The 19,634-nt window shown below is 32.4% G+C and overlaps 1 protein-coding gene across 1 annotated transcript; it reads right to left on the bottom strand.

The window, feature by feature from the left end:
• Positions 1-3,161: 3,161 nt before the first annotated feature.
• LOC149903611 (membrane-bound alkaline phosphatase-like) lies at positions 3,162-10,818 on the bottom strand. The gene is made up of 9 exons (XM_090108890.1): positions 10,795-10,818; positions 9,870-9,977; positions 9,337-9,510; positions 8,383-8,575; positions 7,113-7,276; positions 5,722-6,055; positions 5,162-5,373; positions 4,367-4,475; positions 3,162-3,355 (listed from the first exon to the last, which is right to left on the bottom strand). The coding sequence occupies exons 1-9, from the start codon at positions 10,816-10,818 to the stop codon at positions 3,165-3,167; spliced, it is 1,509 nt and encodes a 502-aa protein (XP_089965016.1). The 3' UTR covers positions 3,162-3,164.
• Between the last annotated feature and the right edge of the window lie 8,816 nt (positions 10,819-19,634).

Raw genomic sequence — 19,634 nt, 5'->3', positions numbered from 1 at the left:
AACACTTAATATGAATTTTCAAAATTACAAGCTATCTATCATACAAGTTTATGCACCAACCGAGGCAGGAAGCAAAGAAGAAATAGAAGACTTTTATACAAGTATAGAAATAGAACTGGAAAAGGCACATAAAAATATTATATTAATGGGAGACTTTAATGCAAAGATTGGAGCCCCCAAGCAAGATGAGTACTTAATTACGAAACAATATGGATATGGAGAAAGAAACGATAGAGGACAGAGGCTAATAGATTTCGCACTTGAACATAAATTAACGATAATAAATACATGCTTTAAGAAAAAGCCTAGCCGAAGATGGACATGGCGATCGCCGAATGGGAAGCATAAAAATGAGATAGATTATATACTCTCCAACCAACCAAGAATATTTCAGAACATAGAAACTTTGAATCTTAACTATCCGTCGGACCACAGAGCACTAAGAGCAACAGCAAAACTTGTTAATCAAAAAATAAGTAGAACAAAATTCATTAAAAATCAATTTAGCACACTGAATAGTAAAAAAGAAATAACTAAGTACCAAGAGAATCTAACTTCCATGCTATCAGAAAGTCATTTTTCAGAAAATACCTCGGCACAACTTTTTTACAATACAATACTAGAATCTATTACTCAAAGCTTAACATACGCAAGAATAGAGCACAAAGACACTAATAGAATACATAAAATAATGTCAACACGAACAATAAAACTGCTGCAAAGAAGAAAGGAACTACAAAAAATCAAAAATAAAAATCGTTCTATGAAAATGGAACTTTCCGCTCTTTACAAACTAGGAAATAAATATATAAAAAAAGATTACGAAAACTATAGAGAAGATACCATAAAAAAACAATTACAATATACTGGAAGTACGAAGAAAGCCTACAAGGATCTCAGAACAAAGAAAAGCTGGATAAACGAATTGAGGGGGCAAGACAAAACTATATACCAAAGAAAGGATATTATAACAGCAGCAACTGAGTTCTACAGAAACCTATATAGAAATCCGCAGACAGAATTAACCGGCTCTTCTAACACGATTAACACGAATAGCAATGAGATTCATCCAATTAATGAAACAGAAATCGGTCTGATGATAAAGAAACTAAAAATAGAGAAAAGCCCAGGTTCGGACAACATTACAAATGAGGCACTAAAATTAGCACATACAGCTCTATCAACACCCTTGACTAAACTTTTTAATCTTATTCTAAACAAATCGGAAACACCAAAGCAATGGTCCGAATCAAACATAATACTTCTCTATAAAAAAGGGGACCCAAAGGATATCGGCAATTACAGACCAATAAGTCTACTACCTTGTCTCTATAAACTATTTTCATCTATTATAAATACAAGGATCAGCACGACGATACAAGCAAAGCAACCAATAGAGCAGGCAGGTTTCAGAAGAGGCTTCAGTACAGTCGACCATATTCACACCCTAGAACAAATTATTGAAAAATATCAAGAGCAACAGAGAACGTTATATATAGCATTTATAGATTACCAGAAAGCATTCGACACAGTTTCACACGTAAGCATATGGGAAAGTTTGAGAGAACAAGGAGTCGAAGAAATATATATAAAAGTCATAAAGAATATATACAATAATAATACAGGCAGAATCAAACTAGAAACTCTCGGCCCGAGTTTTCCTATAGCAAGAGGTGTAAGACAGGGCGACCCGCTCTCTCCAACCATATTTATAGCCGTTCTTGAATCTATCATTAATAAACTTAATTGGAACAAATTGGGCTTGAATATAAAAGGCTCATATCTAACTCATCTCAGATTCGCAGACGACTTAGTTTTACTGACGGAGACAAGCTCTCAGTTACAGCTTATGATCGAATCCTTACATCTAAGCAGTACAAAAGTAGGTCTGGAAATGAATACCACTAAAACTATGGTAATGACAAACGGCTGGAAAAGACCAATAATAGTTAACAACAAGCCATTGGAATATACGCAAGCTTACGTATATCTAGGAAAGAGAATTAGTTTTGACAAAAGAAATAACGAATTAGAAATAGACAGAAGGGTTAAATGTACTTGGAATAAATACTGGAGCCTAAAAGAAATTTTTAAAAGCAACATGCCAACAAATCTCAAAACGAAGGTTTTGAATTCAAGTCTACTACCATGTTTGACGTATGCCTGCCAAACATGGAAATTCACTTCAAAAATAAAAAATAAAATAAATAGCTGCCAAAGAGGGATAGAACGTAGTATGTTGAAGATAAAGAGATTAGACAAAATTAGGCACACTAAAATAAGGTCGATTACCAAAGCAACTAATGCTTTGAGTCATGCACAAAAACTGAAGTGGAGGTGGGCAGGACACGTCGCCAGACTTACTGATCAAAGATGGACAGCGAGAACGACAACGTGGAATGGCCCACTAGGCAAAAGGTACAGAGGGAGACCGTTAACACGCTGGGACGACGACATCAAGAGAACAGCCGGCCCTCTGTGGTACCAAATAGCGCAAGATAGAGACGGGTGGTCAGCTTTGGAGGAGGCCTTTACCCAGACAGGGGTTCATGCAGATTGATTACTTTAGTTCATTACGTTAAATTAATTTCTTTTATTTATTTACAATAACTAAATAATTAATATTAGCATTGGAATACAACAAAATTACAATTACTAACACTATTAACAATCAAGTTTTGTATACACTTATTTTTTTTACCGCGTAAGCGTTACTTTGTAAAAATGTCAACATATTTGCATGAAATAAATAGGCTTTTTTATTTTTTATTTTATTTTTAATGACATTAACAACAGATTAACTACATGCATAATATCGTTACATACTTTGTTACAAACTTAATTATTATAGTATCTTCTTATATATAAAATTCTCGTGTCACAATGTTAGTCTGCATACTCCTCCGAAACGGGTGGACCGATTCTCATGAAATTTTCTGTGCATATCGGGTAAGTCTGAGAATCGGCCAACATCTATTTTTCATATGTACCACGGGCGAAGCCGGGGCGGACCGCTAGTATTATATAAATTTCTACCTAAAATCTTATTTCCTGAGCCTACATTATACAGCATTATTCTAATACAGTATACCTAATTTTTTCCCCATCATTTGAGCACAATATCAAAATTCCATAAATTAATTACACCTATCCAATAATGTCTATCATAATTCACACATGGTCAAGCCCGAACCGATGCATGCTGCATACGCTATGGCATGAGGAATGTAGTTCTGTTCATAATTCCCGCTAAAAATATGGGACCAGGGACCAATAGCGAAGACAGCGACGTCTTCACCCCCGTGGGTCTCCCGGGGTATGGGGACCAGTGACGGGTATGTGTAGTTTAAACTGTCTGAAATTAGAAGAATCCTATTTACTTTCCGATCCTATTTATTTTAAACTAGCTGCGCCGCGCGGTTTCACCCGCGTGGCTCCACTCCTGTTGATCTTAGCCTGCCTTCCTCAATAAATGAGCTATCTAACACAGAAAGAATTTTTCAAATCGGACCAGTAGTTCCTGAGATTAGCGCGTTCAAACAAACAAACAAACTCTTCAGCTTTATTATATAAGTATAGATAAAACATATTAAATCTACTATTACAATTTTGTCTTATAAATGATGTCTTATAAAATATAATAATGTCTGTATATTAACCTACTAGCTGCTCCGCGCGGTTTCACCCCCGTGGCTCCACCCCTATTGATCGTAGCGTGATGATTTATAGCCTATAACCTTCCTCGATAAATGGGCTATCTAACACCGAAATAATTTTTCAAATCGGACCAGTAGTTCCCGAGATTAGCGCGTTCAAACACACAAACAAACTCTTCAGCTTTATTATATTAGTATAGATAAAACATATTAAATCTACTATTACAATTTTGTCTTATAAATGATGTCTTATAAATAATAATGTCTCTATATTAACCTATTTGAGATATGTATATGAAAATGAAGTAATTATAGTAACTTTGAAAGTAAGAAACATAATATGGCAATTAAGATGGAAGATGCTTAATACTGATGATAAAATAAATGGGATATACTATTTGGCATGTACATGTTATCGCCTCAATTACAGCTGGTTAGTTCATAGAAGTTTCAAAAAGCAGTCTCGCTATACTAATACATATTATAAAGCTGAAGAGTTTGTTTGTTTGTTTGTTTGTTTGAACGCGCTAATCTCGGGAACTACTGGTCCGATTTGAAAAATTATTTTGGTGTTAGACAGCAAATTTATCGAGGAAGGTTATAGGCTATATATCATCACGCTACGACCAACAGGAGTGGAGCCACGGGAGTGAAACCGCGCGGAGCAGCTAGTAACAAGATAAATAGAAGACTATAAACCAAGGACTTACTCATATCATCTAACATAAGGTTGTGTCTCCTAAAGGATTCGTGGGGTTTATAACCAGGGCCATTTGCGTAACTCAGAGTGGTGTAGGGGAGCTCGTCTGAAGCGTTCACCTGGAAAACAAAGATAAGGAATAGACTAATATATTGAAATGTACACTTACATTGAAATGTTATCTAACATACCTCCTAGGTATAATGTTCCAGCTTTGTACCAGTTACCTTTTTTTTTTTTATAGTGGAGAATGCATTTAGGCATACCCAGGGCACTCGGGGGAAGAGCCCTGGGTTATGTCGGACTCACCCTGCTGAGTGCAGGGTCCTACCGACTAAACTCCACTGTGTTCCGCCGTGCCGCTTTATTGACGGGGCCGCGGGTTTTCGGTAGAACCGCGTCCGCAGACTTGTACCAGTTACTTAGTCTAAATGCAATTAAAGATGGATAATATCAATCGGGTTTCTATCCGATATCTGAATAGTAAAGTTTAGATATCAATAGAATTAGAATTATTCAAATTAGGTAGTCATAGGACTAATCGTCTTATATTATATTGATTAATTTTTACTTATGGAAGCAATAAAAATCCTTGGTAAGAAGTCCTTGGTAGAAAATAAAATAAAACTGAAACGAAACTGGAAAACTACTAAAGTTCTTTATTAGAGATGAAACGTTTAATAAATCCGTTTACGTTACGTCGATTTACGAAGAACAAACCATAAATATCTCAGTTATAACAAACATAATGAACAATCTAACAAAAAATTGGCGCCGTACAACATCTGTTTACATACACACTTACCTTATTATTATTAACAAGGCCCAAAATATCAGTGCCCCGTTCACTATAACCACTATACGTCATGGTGTGACTATGGTCTGACGTCACAATGACGAGGGTGTCCTCTGTATTCACCAGGCGGAGGGCCATTTCAACTGCCTTTGCGAATTCTGCTGTTTCGTCGAGAGCTTTACGGGCTTTGGTCTCGTGATGAGCTGTGTCTATTCGACCGCCTGAAATGTCAAATATAATTCTATGATTAAAAGAAATGAAAATAAGTTAGGTAATGGAATAAAAAAGCAATAGTTAAGACGGGCAAGTATCGTTAGTTTGTCAGAAAGCATAGCGTTCTTTCCAGAGAATATTAGAAAATATTCGTTCATCGGGAATTTCTAAATAGTCGTTCATCGAAAAAAATATATGATATCACAATGGAGCCTCCCGTATCCATAAAATGGATCACTACTTTCGCGATCAAAGTTCAAGACCTCATCGATTTTATCAAACTTTGACGTTTAAAGTTTAAACCAACCATGTTGTTGCAGTATACCCTAACATAATAAATAGGTTATAAATCTAACCTTCAACAAATAGGAAGTATCCATTCTTATTTCTAGACAGCAATTCAATAGCTTTCTGTGTCATTTCACTGAGACTTGGATCATCATCATCAGCCTCTAGATGATATGGCATGTGATCATGTGAAAATAATCCTAAAACACTATTATATTTATCGACATCTAGGTTGTATAATTCTTTTCTGTTCCTTATATACGTGGGTTTGTATCCCAATGATTCCTTTGTAAGGAGCCATTCTCTTATAAGGTTTTTGTTATCACGCCTGTATCCGGGTTGACCTTTGTTATCCTTTTCTGTTTTTGGTACGAAGTTCTTTCTACCTCCACCAAAGACAACCTGGAATAAGATAAATGTAAATAACTAAATGCGATTGAATAGTGCTTATTTCATTTATTTTAAAGAGAAACGTCTACAATATTCTTGGTTTAGGATAAAAAAAAAATTTGCAGCAACAAATATGATGTAGCGGAATTTTTAATGGTATTATAATTTTTTTGTAATAACGCAATACCACTCATTGTGAAATTGATATAATAATTTGCCGGTATTGAGTAATGAGTAATTCATTCAAGAGCAAAATATTACAAATTTTATAGTAGACTGAAGGAATAAATGCATTGATTAACATCATTTAACATTGAAAACGTTGTGAATGTGTTTTAATTTCCTACTTTGCTCCCAGTTTACCTTGCATGTCAATCCTGACGTATAAACCGACGAGATCCGGGACCTGTTATATGCATTTTATTAACAGCAGAATATATTAAAAGTAATTGGGAATCCATTTTCTTTAGTGCAGTTGACACTGGTTTGAAACCTTCATATTTATGCATTCGATAAATTGTATAACTACATGAGAAAGTAAATCTGTCGTATGTTATGATATCGCTCTATTATGGATTTGATCATTGGGAAATAAAAATGTTGGACAGAATATAATATGTTTGACGTGACAACGTCTTATAATTCGATAGAGCCGCGTGCACGCACGAAAAAACATGACTCATGCGGCGTTACCTCGCTCTGAGGCGTTCCATGTAAGGCTTGAAGTGCGAGCGAGAGCGCAGAACGAACGACAAAGAAGCACAATCGGACGTTGTCACGTTCAACTCTCGTCAGTAAACCGACTTTACAGACAACCAATTTTTTGTTTAAAAAATAAAACTTAAAGCGAGAGAAATTGCGGATTTCATTTATACTATGATTGGGAAATATTAGTATAATAAAAAATAAATATCGATGAAAATAATTGTCTTCTTAAACAGCGCGTAATCCATTTATTACCTAGCTTATGTCATTACACAAAATACTATTTCCTGGACTATTCCTATCAACTCTACACTCTATAAATCTTCATATTCTATACAAACCAAGGTTATCCAATGAAACTTACATCAACATGACTGCCAACCCGGCCTCTCACGAGTTGCGTCGCGATGTCGTCACAGCGCAGGCCTTGCTTCGGCAGATCAGCGTCTGCCTCCCACCGTCGGTCAGCGGAGTGCGCATACGCAGATGCCGGCGTCGCGTGCGTGACCCGCGTGGTTGTTACTATACCTGGGGATTTAGTACTTGATTAGATTTGAATATTGTTATTTATATCCTTAATTAGATTCTATTTTTTAAGAGTTATAAAATGAATAGAATTATTGTAGAGTTATAAGAATTGTTGTAGGTACTCATTGCTAGCTAGACAATTGTTTTTTTTTCTAGAGTACCTATAATTTTGTAAATTAATAAAGATAGTTAGTTACTTGTTTACAGTAGCGTATTAACTTTACGAATATCAGTATTTATTTCTATTTTACTAATGTGACCTAGACATGATTTTTGTCTCTCCAGGTATGTAAATTTAGATATCTGAAAACTTCCGTATTTTTATAGTCAAATATTAGTATAGATGACTTCTAAATTATATCCCAGCACTTGACCATCTTGGCCAGTAAAACAATAAGTAAACGTGCTTTATTTCATTCTATTAAAAACACTTCCTGGAAACACTAACGGATGCTCACGTTATACTTGAATATCGATTCATGATTGTTTGAATTATAAATTATCGAACAAATAAGCTGAAATCTCAATATGGTAATAATCATTTCTTATAAATAATTTTCTGGCTCTAGTTCATAGAAATCATTACTCTTGACCGAGTTTTCTTTCAATTGTCTAGATTTAGTGTCAAGGAGTTATTTTTATGATCACTTCATGTTTTTATTCTTTCATAATTTCAAAATAGATTAGTACCGATCTAACAGTCTAAAGGCCTTTAAATTGTAATCAATGTTAGTGATAATCAGTTGATTCTATTAGGAAAAGTCTGATACAGATTATGTTGAATTATTACCAAGTAAAAAACATTAACTTAATGTTCATAAAACAATCAAAGATACTACAATTGGGTCATCTAATAATCTTCATTGTTCATATTAAACTCCAGTCAAAATTTTCTTAAATTTATTGAACTCAAACTCAAACATATTTTATTCATTCAATTAGGCTTCTTCCAGAAGCAATTCTCACCTTCTCCTTATACCTCCGTAAGTATCGTTTACCTTATAAGTTATAGTTACCTAATAGTCATACCTAATGTTACAATACTGAATCACAAGTTAAATTTGCATCTTCTAAAACATAAAACGAATAATTTACGAAGTTAATACCTGTAGCCTTCCCGGCCATCTGTGCCCAATCAGTCAAGCCAGTAACAGAATTAGCAGCATTGCGCTGTCCCTCACAGTCACCTCGTTTGACAGCAGCACTAAGTCCTACAGTCTGACTGTTGGCTTTCACTCCGCTTAAGTAGGCTGTTCCACTGCAAGCTGAATCTGCTACATTGTGATCTACACAATACGTCTGCAGAAACAATATTTGATTAAATTACTATAAATATAATCATTATTATTTATTTTCTGTGTATTTTAACACGCTTTTATTAACTTCATCTTTAAGTTTGTATGTAACTGACACCTCTAGACTCGATAATCCACTTTAACTTTAAACTTTGTAACACTTATCAAGGATCGACGACACTATAATAATTTCAAGAGTTAATCTAATCCTGAACCAACAAAAATAGTATAGTGTGTTTGTGTTTCTTAGATTATACTATGATTATATTATTATACTATGATTTTTTATTATCTGTGCTAGTTATTGTAAGTTTTCGTTTGATATGCAGACAAAATTAACAAGCATTTTCAATCCAATGTCGAATTCAAATGAAATCTTTGCCGTTTAATGCGATCGGAGCCTTAATGAGTTTGTATATCGCCTTTTAAGCAAGAGAAATGGATTTCATTTTCTGTTGTGCACGTGTAGAAGAAAATGTCTAATTTTAACCTCAGAAATAGCAATTAGAACCCTAAGTCTTTTCGTTTTTATATAGTTTCGATGCCTAAAACTGTTTATATGTCGTTATGAACTACAATATTACTTTTGTGTAGGTAGTAGGTATCTTTACCAATGCCAAATTAATCGACAGAAACGAGTCAAAATTATACTTTTAACTTTTTAAATTAATCAAGCACTTTTACAAGCAAAATTAGTAAGGATGTCTTTTTTTTTCTTTATTTTGTGTTATACGAGATCAAATTGACAAATATATACTTTATTACCTTAGCTAACCCAGTATGCGGGAACGACTCGAAGCTTAGTTTCACCTCCTCCCCCGTGAGGCCATATTTCCTCCCCAGGTAGACCCTGGTAGCCGCCAGGGTCGTGATGCTCATACCATCACCAAGGAACAGGATTACGTTCTTGGCTATGTTTTTGTTTTGCGGTTTTGATATCTGAAAGCAAATAGCGGTTTTATTTTAGCTTAAATTACCAGTAGGTGAGTATTTTATGCTAATTTCATTTTTCTACATTGGGTCATTTATATTTGATAGTATATTTGGTATGATGATGCTTTATAAAAATAAAAAGCGCATTGATATCGATAATATAAACACTGTCCATGGGTAACCTTTAAATCTTATGAAAGGAATTGACTATGGAGAACTTTCCGAAATAAAGCGAATGAATCATGGTACCTAACTTTCTTCGAAAAACTATTAAAATAAAAATAATTAATTCAAGCTTTTAAATTTATATGGTTTATACCTATTTTAATAATTTTGCTTGATACAAATAACATTTAAATATTTACCTTTGATCTTAAGGTCCATTGCGCCTGCAGCCTCCAGTGATCTTTGTTTTTCTCGTCAAATGGTGTTTTAGGTACGCCATCTGTAATAATAATTATCAATATTAAGAACTATTTTTGCTCCGCGGTTTTACCAGCAGTGCTCAGCTCCTATTGATCTTAGAGTAATGATATATAGCCTTCCTCGATAAATGGGCTATCTAACACCGAAAGAATTTTTCAAATCGGACCAGTAGTTCCTGAGATTAGCGCGTTCAAACAAACAAACAGACTCATCAGCTTTATAATATTAGTACAGATTAGTTCATAGTTAGGTATTTGAAAAAATATTCTAACAGCAATGCCATTTCAACATAAGTGGTTTAAATAAAAACATTTGGTTTATTATTTCAATAAAAATTTAATATTTATTCTAAAAATGATATTTCATTTTATTTTTTATATTAATTGTGTAATACATAGTGCAACATAATCCATACCAATATTATAAATGCGAAAGTAACTCTGTCTGTCTGTCTGTTACTCAATCACGCCTTAACTACTGAACCATTTTGCATGAAATTTGGTATAGAGATATTTTGATACCCGAGAAAGGACATAGGCTACGTTTTATCCCGGGAAATAGGATAGGTTTTATCCCGGAAATCCCACGGGAACGGGAACTATGCGGGTTTTTCTTTGACTGCGCGGGCGAAGCTGCGGGTGGAAAACTAGTATTATATACAATGTCACGTTTTGAACAAAACATATTTGCATGTATCAAAATAGTCTTTGTAATATTATTATACTATTACTTTGTATATATTTTTTAATAAATTATTCCCTTAAAAAATACAGCACATTAGGGCAAGGTTGTATTGATTAAAAACATGTAATATTGCAAAATGGCTATTTAATTCTCGTTAAGTCATTTGTATAGAAAGGAAACCTTGGCCCAGGCGCCTAGTGTCATTGACACTAGGAAACAATTTCCACGTGATATTCATTACGAAGCTAGATATATAGTAAAAAAAGGGATCCTTTTATATGTATTGCCGTGCTCTTTATATGTTTTACCTTGTCTCTATCTAACACAATATATTATGAATCTGCTATTATAATGATGCTGTATTTTTTTTACGCTGCAATAGGGGAGCGCTTGGCCACGATCTCGCCTGATGGTAAGCTGAGATGTCATGGCCAAAGATGGAGCGCGCTTCCCTAGAATGTACACTGTACAGCCTGTTCACTCTGTATGAAAAGAAAATGCGTCGATAACTTCGGCTGATAACCAAAATAAAACAATGTTCTTATTTAGAAAAAGAGCGTGTGTGCCCTGCACGTGTCAGAAGTGAAACTTCCTTGGCAAGATTCAAAGATTCGCCTTACTCCATTTCGTGACGGTATTTCCATGACGCGACCTATAAATTTTGCTCTCAACGCCCCTAAAGAAATTTTACTTCAAAATTATGCTACGGATTGAGTACCTATATCGAGTATTTTCATATACATTAGGTAATGATATTTCATAAACAATTTATTTTGTTATAAAATACACATAAACATAATCAAGCGGATAAAATAGTTATAAATAATGTAAGATTAGAAAATAAACATGTATGTATAAACAAAAATATTGGAAGTAATGTAACTACATTCATTTCACAATAATTCATTTCTTCTATATTATGACAGATCCGACACAGCATATTATTTAAATTACGCATGAAGATATAAATATTGATTTATATTTTAATGTTATTTAAAATCAATCACATGTCATAGTTAAAGTGAGATAGTTATAATATTATGGAACCGATAATTATAATTAAAAATATTATTTAATTATGTGAATTATATAATTTCTAGCTGTGCTCCGCGGTTTTACCCGCAGTGTGCTCCTGTTGGTCTTAGCGTGATGATAAATAGCCAGCCTTCCTCATTGAATGGGCTATCTAACACCGAAATAATTTTTCAAATCGGACAAGTAGTTCCTGAGATTAGGTCGTACTAACAAACAAACAAACAAACTCTTCAGCTTAATAATAATAGATAATTGTCATGTCATTCTAATGCAAACTGTTATTTAACGTGGACCTAATATTAATCTCACACTCTAGCGATCCGCCCCGGCTTTGCCCATTTTCACATAATATCAAAACCTATAGTTAGAATCTGAGTTCTTCCTATAGGTTAGAGATGAATGTTATAGATTGTAATATCTGTGAAAGAGTTTTTAAAATTGAACCTGTAGATAATAAGTAGAAACAAACAAACAAACTCTTCATTTTTACATTATTAGTACCTACAAATAAAAGCGCTTGTGGTATCGTGAAAAAATAAATTATTGTTTTGGAGATTCCATAAGTTTTAGCTTTCATTGAATTAAACCTAATTATTGATTGTTTAACAATATTGAATATCCATTTCCTTCTTTAATTACTACATTGTACATTGTAGGTATATGCAAATTATAACATATTGTGACTCATGAACTATGGCCATTTTGCTATTAGTTATCAGTTAGGCGGAAGCTCTTTGTTTAGTTTTTAATCGGATAAGTATTATCAAACATTTTTTGCATTTTGAGATTATTTAGTTTGCAATGTTTGAGTCAATCTAACAGTCTTGGGTGAAAATAAGGCCAGCTAGGATAGAAGAGAACACAACAAACAAGAACAAAAAATGTATCTATCAAAAAATGTATCTATGTAAAAATGAATCTATCAAAAAATGTTTGTAGGTAGGTACGTTATACTATGTAATTAATTATGAACGTGTAACTTTCGACCTAATTGAATTATTCTATTTTTTTGTGTACGATTGTGCAAAAGTAAGATTAATAAAAAAGAAAGAAAAATTCAGCCCGGGGAGAAGCCGGTTGAGCGGCTAGCGTTATTATATTTATGTTTATACTGTCATAATTTACCTAAAACCACCTAATGTGTAGGAAACATTTTGGATATAAATATAGCCTATATTTTCAGCTGAACAAAATTCGAATCATATTTTAATTTCGCCGTTATGAAAATATTTATAATTCAATCAAATTAAATTCTGAGAATCATTATTGTCTCTTTGTCTTGTACCTTTATTCTCAAAACAAAATGACATAATATAATTTTGGTTGTTTGTTCTTGAAAAGTCTTTATTGTTAGTTATTACTGACTTTTTAATATAAAAATGAAAGTGCCATTCAAAAGAGCAGATAATAATTAACGTTTATTATACATTGTAGAGATTTACGCTTAAAATTTATTATTTACTAAAGACTCACCTGCTGCTTCGCCCGCTTTGTCTAAAATCTAATAATTTATATACTAAAACCTTCCTCGAAAATCACTCTATCTATTAAAAAAAACCGCATCAAAATCCCTTGCGTACCTAGTTTAAAAAATTGAAGCATACATAGGGACAGAGAATGCGACTTTATTCTATACTATGTAGTCATATTATCATTCGAAAGTATCAACTATTTGTATTTACCTAGTTGTAAATTGTAATTCCTGTAATGATCTCGATCTCAAACGCTCTATATAATATATCCCTATATCTATACTATCTTCACGACCCACTTTCGTCCGGATATCCATTCATTTAATTAGCTTAGAGCTATTATCCTTATACAGGTGGATTTATCTACCTGTATAGGATGAATAGTTTTATCGATATAAAAATTTTATATCGATAAAACTATTCATCGAATAGTTTTATCGAGTTTATAAAAATCGATAAAACTATTCAGCCGTTCTTTGTAAATAACAAATTTATTGTATGGCCGCCCTTTACACGGGTAAAGTAACCGGTACAGTAGAGCTGTAGAGTACCAACTGTCCTACTTACTATCCTAATGTAGCATTGGTAGAGTAGAGAACTAAAATCTCTACTAAAACTGGTAGAGTAGTATGCTAGTTCACTCTACCGATTACTCTATCCGTGTACAGGAGCCATAACAAGCTATAAATTTAAAAGATTATTCATAATATTGAATGCAACGAAAATTATATTAACAACTAGCTGCGCTCCGTGGTTTCACCCGCATGGCTCCGCTCCTTCTCCTTTCTCGATGAATGGGCTATCTAACTCGAATATTTCAAATCGGACTAGTAGTTCCTGATATTAGCGCGTTCAAACAAACAAACTCTTCAGCATTATAATAATATATTATATTATAGATTTATAGTCCTTCATCGTCAACCTAATAGGTAACATTCCTAAGACGTTCTCCTGGCAGGTTGATTAAGGTCTCATACCTTTCATCTAGACTTAATATACACTACTTTATGTTTTATGAACCAGTTAAGTGCAAAATGTACATTACAATAATGTTTTTATGAACCAATTAAAGCTGTGTCATAATAAATATTGTAAAAAGATTTACTTTCCTTCGTTTGTTTTGAAATTTTGTATTTTTCGAGACAAATTTCTATCATAATTGTTTATTTCTTGCTTAATCAAAAATTAAATAAAAAAACTACATTGGTTTATACTTTATTTCATAAAATTACTTTTAATATAGTAAAGTAGTATAATAAGCTTTTAAAGGTAGTACTCACTTTTATTATTTACACTTCTTGATTTTACGTAAACACAAGAAATTAAAACAAAAATCAGAGAAAACCTCATTTTCATCACTTTTAACTATAACTTTAATTTTATTTATTTATTTATCATTATTTTCTGTTATTACATAAATATAACAAATAATTAATTATTATACAAGAAGTTTATTCTACTGCGGTCGACATAATACTAGTCATATTGCTCTTTCATATCTCTTAATAATGCAATTTCGGTGGCACAGAGAAACGCATGGAGTTGTCATTGAACATACAATTATGTTTTTATAATTACCTTACTAACAATGTACACAATGTAGAATTTGTTTGTGGACGTGATGGTACGTGCTAAGTTTTTTTAAACATATCCTTGAAATTATAACTGTATATAATATTATAGTAGCCAATCAATTTCTTTAATAGTTAAATGAAAATATGTAAAGATAACATTTTGTTTAAATAATATTGTATACCGTCAAAGTAATGCATGTTTAAAAATCATAAAAAATAACGAGAATTTAGTCACGCCATCATTCATTTGATTTAATTTAAACACTTCTCTCGTAATGTTTTCGAAAGCAAACATTAAAATATTATTCGTGGAAAACTCTACCTACCAATATTTTGTTACCAGTTATTTTAGAAAACAGTATATCAAAGCTTTTCATAAGTCATCCATAAAAACCCACTACTTTTAATATTTGTAAGTGTAGCTTAATCTGTTAAGTTAGTGTTAATATTATTCCTTGTCAGGAAAATATTTCTGCTACATTTTTATTGAATGCATAATACCACTCTATGCATTTTTATTCCATTTCAATATAATCAGGCGGTTGAGAACCAACCTGTGTGAAAGATTCCTTAAAATCTGAATAATAATAATCTTTTATTTCAACAAATTTGCTGAACTAATTTCGGTGAATACATACTATTGTCACATACGAATTTAAATATAAATGAAATATAAGAATAGATACTTATTCAAATGTATTCCACACACACAGTCTCACTTTAAATATCACAAGTTAAAGCGATTTTTTTTTGAGAAGCACATTTGAAATTTGTTTCTTTATATATTCGACTGAAAGCCAGTTAACTTCTGAACAGCGCGCCTGAATACGTTTTGGGTAGAAAATCTGTCTGCTAAAAATATCGAGGAATATACTTAAATACAAATATGATCTTAAGTATCTATATCTACAGACGAACGTAGAACCATCGTATTTTTATGGAAGTCGGTTAAAAAGAATAATGTTATATGACAATGAATATAAAAGTTAAAAAGAGTTAAATATCAGCGAATGGAAAAACCGCCCTTAAAGTTCAAACTGCTATTACTTTTAAAGAATATAACCAATTCAGAATCCATGAACCTATATTTAACAACACAAGAGAAATGAACATAATATTATAGCGAAAAAATAAATATTTATATACTAGTTACTAGCTTTCTGCCCGCGGTTTCGCCCGCGTTTTCAAAGAAAAACCTGGGGTAAAACCTGTGATGTGTGACCATATTACGCTCTATAATATTATGTGTGCTAAATTTTAATCGGTTCAGTAGTATTTGTGTGAAAGAGTAACAAACATACATACACATACATCCATCCTCACAAACTTTCGCATTTATAATATTAAAAAGCAGGAAAGGATTGTCTTATATCTCTTTCAAGTTTTGTTTGATACAGGAAAAACTTCATTAACTTTACCGGTAAGTAAACGAGGCTATGAAACCAACCGGGGAGATACCTAGTACAAACATTATGTGTAAATAAAACCTACACATAGGGATAACGCAACGAATAAGAATTTTGACATTTATTCCTTATTTTTTTTCTCCCATCATCTAGATTGTTTCGGCTTGTGATTGTTCATCTAGAATGTATGGTAGGTATAATGAAAGTAATTATAATAAAATGTTATGTCTGTATTATTTTTATTATTTCCTCAATCCATTTCAGCATTTGCTTATTTAACAGAGTTAGTTTATTCGGTACAATAACCTATCTCTGTTACAACTTCGTTGCAAATCATCATCATCACTACATAGTATAAAACAAAGTCGTTTTCTCTGTCCCTATGTCCCTTTGTACGCATAAATCTTTGAAACTACCTACGCAACGGATTTTGATGCGGTTTTTTTTAATAGATAGAGTGATTCAAGTGGAAGGTTTATATGTATAATAACATCCATTAAATAGTGGAGAAGTACTGTTATTTTTGAGGTTTCTAATGTGATGTCGTAAATAATTACATTTTTTCCGCTTACATTGCAAACGCAGGCTGAACCCTACGAGTTTTATCAAAATAATGTACTAAGTATTGTACACATTGAAGAGGTCTACAGAAAAGTCCGCGATGGTATATGTCTATCTCTTATGGATAACCCACAATAACTTTTTTTTGTCATTAACTTTTTACGACAAAAATAATGGTTAATTTTCGAAGCGATTTTAACCAATACAGCATTAATCCTTAACGAATTAAATACCTTGAATACATTGTTCATTTAATATAGATCTATATGGCCCTTTACACCGTATGATTTAAGTGAATATTTTCGAAGATATTACAGATTTAAAAATTGCGGGACGGCGTTTGCGGCGGTACCGGCCGGCCGCCATTGCACCCGTGCGAAGCCGGGGCGGGTCGCTAGTAATTATTAATTTTACTTTTTACGACAGATCTTTAAACTGTTACTAATCTCAACATTCAATAGACAATTTATATTTTGTCTGTTGAAAGACAAAAAAGTTAGCTTTTTTCTTAAAAAAATATTTTGAAGTGAAACTTCTTTATCGGGGTTGGAAAAAAAATTTAGTGTAACATTTTTTCGTTACGCGTGACATTTGTCCGTTACGCGCCATCTTTTTTTATCCCCACGCGTGATTCGACGTATTTCTGTAAAGTTGCATATAGTAAATTATTTTTTGAAAAATAAGGTCATAAAGAAGTTTCACTTCTTACGTGTGTACACTAGTACACGCACACATTTTTATTTTTTTCTAGTTTAAATGCAATGCAACAAAATGTAAGCATTCCTGATATCAGAACTACTATAATATCCTACGCATGACAATAGTTTCTTTGAATTTTATAAATTGAACAACACCAATTATTTATACCTAACTGCAGATCTGCTGAGCGGATTTCAATACTTTAATTTTTTACCCAACTACGGCAAAGCAAAAGGAGGAACATGAAAATGTATCTCTACAAAGTGGAATATTGCAAACTTCAGAATAGTATTGTATGACATTATTGTCAACTAGCTTTCCACCCGCAGCTTCGCCCGCGCAGTTAAAGAAAAACCCGCATAGTTCCCGTTCCCGTGGGATTTCCGGGATAAAACCTATCGTATTTCCCGGGGTAAAAAGTAGCCTATGTCCTTTCTCGGGTATCAAAATATCTCCATACCAAATTTCATGAAAATTGGTTCAGTAGTTTAGGCGTGATTGAGTAACAGACAGACAGAGTTACTTTCGCATTTATAATATTAGTATGGATTTACAACGAAGGCATCTTGGTAGAGTCTACTGTGTCCATTTACTACTTGCAACTATACATTAGCAACTTTGTTCAGTTCAGTATTCTGAAAATCTTGTCTTATACTTTTTCAGCGCCGTTTTTTGTTGTAGTTGGGTTTTAGTTTTTTGTTCTTTTTATTATTGAAGTTGTCCAATATTACAAGCAAAATAGGGATTTGTGAGTGAGAGTGACACTTTTCCTTGGGTATGATTGTAGTTCCAGAGAAAAACCAAATAGGTACCTAGTATGAATAAGGTGGAAGATTCCCTATTAATTAACATACGTAATAAAATGTTTATTATATTACTATAAAATTGTTTTATGTATGAACAGTCACGTAAGCTTTATGTACTGTTTGATGCGGAAGGAAAGATGTGGTTAAGGTATCTATATTCTTTCCTCTTTAGCGCCTTTTTTGATGCTGGTATTATCTTATTCTGATCAAGACAATTCTCAATGACAATGCGTAAATACTACCAAAGCATTTCTTTTTTCATACAATAAAAATAATTACATATTGTATAAAATATATCGAAAGGAAAGGAAAGCACTGAAACACAGTCTGTATACGTCAAAATAATTTATTAGTATTTCCATGGTCTAAATATTAGTTATTAGGTACAATTATTATTCAATAAATTGATTCATTCACAATTAATTACATGAAATAATTCGTACATTAAAATTCGATAATATTCATATAAGGAACTATCAACTATTATATAAAACACAATACATATATAAAAATAACAATGATTAGTTACTACAATTACAATAAAATATTTACAAACTATTAGGTAAAAACTGAATATAAATTTAAAAATATTTCTTTTCTTTGATATTTTGTACTAACAATGAATGAAATTTGTTATGTACATAAATATTATGTTTTCTCAATGGCTCAGCCAACATTCTTCTAATCTTCTTATATATAAAAAAGAATCGCAAAATGTGTTGGTAAGCGCATAACTCGAGAACGGCTGAACCGATTTCGATAATTCTTTTTTTATTATATTCCTTGAAGTACGAGGATGGTTCTTATGTAGAGAAAACGTAAACATGTACCACGGGCGAAGCCGGGGCGGACCACTAGTTATTATTATAATAATATCTCGATGATGTCTTGTCAAAACAATAAAAAAAACTTTGAATCTTTTCTCTTACAATAAATCTTTTCTTTACAATAAAACAAATTTCACTGCAGTAACAACAATTTTCTCTATTTTAGATTATTACCATTAGTGTTTAAATTAATCTATAATAACAGTAGTGGTATGCAGCTATATTTTTATTAATTTGTAATTATAAAAATATAAATTGAATGGCACTTGTATAGAAAATGTTTACAATTTATCAAAATTGGTAAGTAAATATACAGATAAAACATTATATTTTGCTTTCAATAACCTTTGTCTGGCTATTTATTAATTTCATTTGATCTTTTACTTTGGCCAGTTATTACAACCTTTTTGGTGATCGAACGTGAACGCAAGTACTGGCATAAAATAAAATAAGAAAAAGAAGACCTAAACAATAATCATGTTTAAATTGCTACGGAATCGTTCGATTAAACAGCTTTAATTATGTAAATCGCAATTTAATTAAATAAGAAATTTGTCAAAAGAGAAATGGAAGGCAGTTAATAGATGAAAAAAGAAAATTTTCAAGTTAGAACTTCTAGGTAAAGTATGGTACCAAAGAA

Source organism: Colias eurytheme, chromosome 13 (genome assembly GCF_061535395.1).
Source record: "Colias eurytheme isolate Ceu_HAF_F1 chromosome 13, ilColEury1 Martin Lab GWU primary, whole genome shotgun sequence".
In the NCBI taxonomy this organism is placed as follows: Eukaryota; Metazoa; Arthropoda; class Insecta; order Lepidoptera; family Pieridae; genus Colias; species Colias eurytheme.
Note: the sequence above shows the minus strand (reverse complement) of the source record. Positions and strands in the feature narration are given on the sequence as shown.

Coding starts and splice junctions, on each gene's coding strand:
- LOC149903611 (XM_090108890.1), bottom strand. CDS start 10,818: ATGACACTAGGCGCCTGGGCCAAG. Junction 7,277..8,382: donor GATGGCCGGGAAGGCTACAG/GTATTAACTTCG, acceptor CTAAATCCCCAG/GTATAGTAACAACCACGCGG. Junction 5,374..5,721: donor ATACTTCCTATTTGTTGAAG/GTTAGATTTATA, acceptor TTGACATTTCAG/GCGGTCGAATAGACACAGCT.